Source organism: Pseudomyrmex gracilis, unplaced genomic scaffold, assembly GCF_002006095.1.
Source record: "Pseudomyrmex gracilis isolate BER0280 unplaced genomic scaffold, ASM200609v1 scaffold_231, whole genome shotgun sequence".
NCBI classification, from domain to species: domain Eukaryota; kingdom Metazoa; phylum Arthropoda; class Insecta; order Hymenoptera; family Formicidae; genus Pseudomyrmex; species Pseudomyrmex gracilis.
This window is the reverse complement of record NW_018020815.1, coordinates 119,918-126,026: the sequence shown is the minus strand read 5'-3', so window position 1 is coordinate 126,026 and position 6,109 is coordinate 119,918. Positions and strand designations below refer to the sequence as shown.

The following is a 6,109-nucleotide window of genomic DNA, read 5'->3' as shown; positions in this document are numbered from 1 at the left end:
TTTTTTTTTAAGTTTTTGAAGAAGTCGTATTTTATTTTCAGGAGATGTCAAATGCAAAATCGGTTTTGTGGCTGCTTTAGTTCTTTTTACAGTTGTTTTTTTCGGTAGAGGAAGAAGCTCCTTTATGGTGTTGGCAATTTCACTGCTAGCACTAGAAAGTTGTGTATCATTACTCATTAAAGGCATCTCAATGAAGTGGATACTATTTGTGGTATTATCTCCGACAAACTTGTGAGCCGGTATGGCATTGAGATTTAATGGATAAATTCCTGTCTTCTCAAAACCTTTTGTAGCATTTCCAACCGTTGCCGATAAATTCCAAGCCTGCTTTAATAAGCCTCCAAAAACAATCTTGCTGATTCCTTTGCCTGTGTTAGAATGTTGCCATGTGGTCGCTTGTTGGTGATAATAAGTTTTTAATGGCTTAAAAAAAGAGACATCAAGTGGTTGAAGAGCATGAGATGTGTGTGGTGGAATGAGTACGAGCTCAATTTCGGAAGCTTCACACAAATCTACTACTGCCAAGTTTGTGTGTGATAAGTGACCATCTAAAATTAAAATCACTTTTCCTTTTGTGCGGTAGCGATTAAAATGATCCAACCACATCTTAAATGCATCTTCAGTTATCCAACCTTTTTCTGTCATAACAATCTCGGTTCCAGAAGGCATACCAATCATAAAATCATCTCGTTTACGCACACCTTTAAAAAGAACGAATGGAGGTATGAATTGTCCTGCAGCGTTCATGCATGCTAAAACTGTCACGTTTTCGCCCCGCTCAACACTAGTCATACTTATCACATCTTTACTTCCTTTTGCCGCAATGATATTGGGAGGACGATTGTTCAGAGGCAGCCCTGTTTCATCTTGATTGTATATACATTCCGGTCTGTCCCACAGATTGTTATCATCAATAACTTTCTCCAACATCTTGTAAAAATCTCTCACTTTTTCTTCTTGCATGCCATTACATCTGGCTCGAGATAAACTTTCTGGTTTTCTAATTGTAATTTCTTTGTTTCTCTGCATAAATCTATGAAACCAGTCTTCACCTGCCATCTTTGCATTTGTGTTAAAATTATGTTTTAAATTATGGCGAATTACAAAATCAAAAGCGTACTTGCGGACGTTCTTAGGTGTAATCCCGAATCCCCGAGTTGCTAAATAAATTAAGCGTTTAGCAAATAGTTTTTCAGCTACTGTATTCATAATTGGCTGTCCACCACGGCGTTTAATAACGTCTTGACATGTTACTCGCCTCTGCAAGGTTGTATATGGAACATTAAAAATATCTGAAGCCTGACGCAAAGTCATTTCTCCGGATTTTACTTTCTTTACTGCTTCGTTCATTTTTTCTTGACACCATGATTTGTCATTTGATTTTCTTACATATGTACGAACCATCTATAAATCAATTATTACGTTATTAGAATCAAATAATTACTAAGAAAGAAGAAAAAACATGATCCGGCTCGCCCCGAAAAACGTGATCCGATTAGCCCCATGTATATGGATTATACAATTAGTAGATTTTTAACAAACATGTTATACTATTTTACTTTAAAATATCCAAAACATTACTATAGCATACTATGCAAAGCAACAATAATACTCACATATCAATTTTAACTTACCTTTTTATTATATACAAGATATAACAGTGATTATATTTTAGATTTTCGCCAAAATTTCACCGAGCTTTTGTGTCGTTTCTTCTTACGACGTGAACAAACAACAAAGTACGAGCGATATCCATGCACTGGCAATTGTTTTAGACGCGAGAGAAGGGGAACAAAGTAACACATGTGACAGAACATCTTATTCTGTCAAAATGTAATAAATATAATCTCAATCTTTATTTTGATCCGATTCGCCCTGTGATCCGATTCGCCTCGGTCTACCCTATATTACTTTTTTCCAATATTTATATTGATTATCCGTTTATTTGTTTACAGAGCGCCCGGTTGATTTTTCGCTGAGCGGCGGCCGCGACTCCCGCGCGAGCAGCGACGCTCCCGCGGATTCCGACGACGAGGACGACGACGAGATCGACGTGCTTGGCGGCGAGACACCGTCTCCAATACCGACGCCAACGGCAACCCCGATACCGACGCCGACGGCGACGCCGATACCGGCGATGCCAATGCCGGTGTCGACGTCAACGTCGACGGCACTGACGGCGACATCGACGCGAAGCGGAACCCTACCTCTGTCGAAACGCGACACGCCACCGAGAATTCTTCACACGACGATTCATCCGCAGCAGCCGCCGCACTCGCATCCCCCGCATCATCCGCACACCGTCGGTCTGCACCATCATCAGTCGCAACACGGCCAGCATTCCGTTCAGCGTCAACATCGCTGAGATATGTTGTAATAAAATTGAATCGCTCGTTCTCCCTCACAAAATCAGAATATTAATTAATTACGGACGAAAGACGAGAAATTTATCTTTTGTCTCATACACACACACACGCGCGCGCGCACGCACGCACGCACATGCACACGTACATACATACACTATGGGATAACTATTTTGTAGTATCCGTATAACGATCGGATTCACGCAGAGCGATTCGGTTTTATTATGTAACATATATAAATATAATTTTTCCAATTTAGTGAAGAAACTCTCTTCCTTAAGTCTGCCGTGTAACGCAAGGAATACCGGAATGTCTCGCGCTCAAGATCGAGAAACAAGAAACGATTTGCTTCTTCAAGAGGTATTTATTACACGTCACATAATGAAAGAGATCAAACAAATAATGTGAACACAATGAACTATAATAATTTAATACTATGAACGTTACCGAATTAATAGACCTGCCTTAAGCGAACTACATATGTAAGTACGTAAAACACTGAAGAGAATTTGCCTTTCACCCCGTGCGATATTATATGTTGATTTAAACTTCACACACACACACACACACACACACACAAAGATCCAATAAAACACATTGAAAAGCAACGGCTTAAGGTACGCGCGTTTACTAATTTTCTAATGTTCATATATATTATAACGGTAATTTGATTTACGTTCGGAAATTGATTAATTGAAAATAACTTGCACACACACATGACGAGACGGAACCGATAAACGTGGAGAAAATTTAGAATTTCGTTCCGCGAAAATTAGTGTCAGTAGCAAAATTGTTGTTTCATCGGCAAAGAGAAGTATTTTGTTTTTCCTCTCTGTCATACACTATTGGCATTACATAGTGAACGTATAGAGTAAAGGTTTGGACATTTGTCGACGTCGGATCGTGCGGAAAAAGAAATCGACGACACACAGAGATACGTTTTCGAGAAGACGTTGCGGTTTAGGAACAACGAGTAGATTACGAAAAATATTATACGCGTTCTTCGATGCGATAACCACTTCGAAATTACTCGGCCAATCCAATGAGTCTTTCCCGCTAGATAGAAACACGAACATACACACTTATCATATTTCTGCTCTGAATCTCCATTCAGAATGCGGTTTAATTTAAAAAACATAAAAGAAAATAATTAACAAAGCCTATTTTGCCAATATATCGTTCGTTTCAATCGTGAACAGTTGTACAGATCGAATGCTACTTTGGCATTTTAGCACAGAAGAGCTTTACATCTATCACCAGATTGCTAAGATTCCAAAAAAACAAAAAAAAAAAAAAAACAAAAAAAACATGTGTTAATATACAGTAATTCTTCATACACACACATATATCACACACGTACATAAAATTTTGTAAGAAATTTTAAAACGTAATAGAAGAAAGAATCATCTCATTAAAATTTTTCTTTGGTTTTCCGGGGTGACGTGCCGGGTGACGTTCATATTGGAGCGTTAATTCGAGAATTTGCGAGAGAGATTTGAAGAAAAACCCATTATTTTTTGTTTCACCTCAGGGATGATTGGCGACATGAGGATTTATTAAATAAGTTGACGAACTCCAGATTATTGCTATTATATGTGTTAGCGGTATAACTTATTTTGTGTTATTATTTTTATACTTGTTATTATTTTATTCTTTCTCTTTTTTTTTTTTTTTATTGTTATATATTATATATACGTAATTAATGCATATAAAAGCTGATTGTGTCTCTAAAAATCTTATAAAACTTTCTTTTTAAATAAATCTCATGACGTAAAATGAATTTACAGCGCCTGTGTGATTTATAGACAACTCCTCTCCGCGGTTCCTCTAGAAGAAGATGTTCTTTATCTCGCGAAATTCAACGATTGTGTTCAACTACTATATCTATTCGTGAAGAAGATCGTCTACCGCGGAGTGTCTGTTTCACTGTAGGAAACTCCAGAGGATTTTGGAAAATTGACTCTCGACGAAAACGACGAGAAGGACTTGCGTTTAGCAATGACATTTAATTGCGTCGTGGGTCATAAACGCGAGATCTCTTTCCGCGTAATCACTTCGTTAATCGTCGATGTGACATTTCGGCGACCGGAGACATTTCGACGAGAACTAACGAGCCGGCGAAGATAATATATATAAAAGTCCCGTCCCGCGCGCGATACTGCGCGCGGCGCGTGTTCTATTTGCGAATTATCTCGCGCCCTCATTAAGAACGTCGTGATGATTACGATTGTTGTAACGTTTTCCCGATTAAAATCCGTAATCAATTCGTAATTACAGCTACACTGTGTGACGAGGAAAAACAAATTTGGCTCCGCTCTGTGCCGCATAATTACGCGGTTATAATGATAGTGCGCTACCGGTTTTACTACCTGTTGCGGGACGTACGTCAGATTGGCAAGATCGGCCGTATATCTGTTAAGAAAAGAAACGATATTGCAGAGAAGAGATGGTAGATTTTCCAACGAGCGCGCGCGAGCGCGCTCGTTGTATAAGCGGCGTCTGCGGGGCACGTCGTGCTTCCAGTTGGGGTGAATCCTAATACCTAGATAATGGGAAGTAATTGCGAGGGATCAGAGCGAGCGAAGCTACTCTGTCGGCTGTCGGTTCGGGCCAGCGGGACGTGTACAGAGCACAGGGGATGAAAGAGAAATAGAGAGACAGAGAGAGAGAGAGAGAGAAAGAGAGAGAGAGAGAGAGAGAGAGGAAAAGAGGGAGAGATAGGAAGAGGGTTGGCACCACGCTTCTCTCCTCTTCTCTCTTTCCCTCTATTTTCCCTTCTCACTGCCAGGATTCGCAGGAGTGGAGAAAGAGGACGAAGAGAGGATCGTAATTGTGTTATCGGGACGAAATCACGGGGTACATTCTCGGATATACATCGAACGGATATATATCCGCGCATCTCGTGACGTGCGCGACCGATGCGCACAAGATTCATCCACTTCCGACACGACGAGCGAGAGTTCGAGTTTATACATATATATATATATATATATCTCGGCGTTATACGTTCTCTCATGTTTTGCAGAAAAAAAAAAAAAAGAAGAATGCTCTCATTTTTTGTTTTCGGAATGCACGACACTCGACGGGCGTAATAATCAGAGATAACAATCGATGTAATAACTGTTGTGCGTATAATGAAACGTGCGGGAGTTATGAAAGGCGTGAAAGAAAAGAGGGGTCCTTTGACGCGCGCAAGATGATTACGATCGCGTTCTTGTTCGAAGGAAGAAAGAAAAAAAAAATAAACGCCCAGGTAAGTCCTGGTCGTAGGCTAATGACATCACGCGGGGGCCATTTATGAGCGTTTATTAGATTCCGTTAAGACGTCTATTATTACAGTACATAAATAAAGGGGGAGAATCCGGGAACGCGCGCGCGCGCGCGCGCTTGCTCACCCCACGTTCGACGGAGAGCGGAATGCGGCGAAAATAATGAAATAAAGGACAATGAAGTGACAGGTACAATGGCCAATAGAGCGTAGGACGAGAGCGAGAACGAACAAGGCGCCAGCGGGCGGCAAGCGCGAGCCTCGCGCGCGCGTTGGAAGGGGTTGCAACACAAGGGGGTACAGAGCGAGGCTCGCTTTAGTTAAATGCAGTGGGCGTGTTCCCATTACTTTCATTATTTTCAGTCGCCGGAGTGTTCGGTAGGTATCGATGTAGCCCGAATGTAACCCTGATGTGTGCAGCGGCGCACGTAGGCAGGCGGGTTTACCTGCGAGTTAGCGCATTTTTGCGCGCAAATCG

The 6,109-nt window shown here is 41.0% G+C and overlaps 1 protein-coding gene across 1 annotated transcript in view; it reads left to right on the top strand.

Annotated features, from left to right (window-relative positions):
- Window positions 1–4,015, top strand: part of LOC109858956 (homeobox protein BarH-like 2) — a 12,964-nt gene extending 8,949 nt beyond the window's left edge. The window contains exon 5 of the mRNA XM_020436702.1: window positions 1,956–4,015. Within this exon, the coding sequence (XP_020292291.1) occupies window positions 1,956–2,365 (410 nt within the window). The 3' untranslated portion in view covers window positions 2,366–4,015. The remainder of the gene's footprint in view (window positions 1–1,955) is intronic.
- The last annotated feature ends 2,094 nt before the right edge of the window (window positions 4,016–6,109 follow it).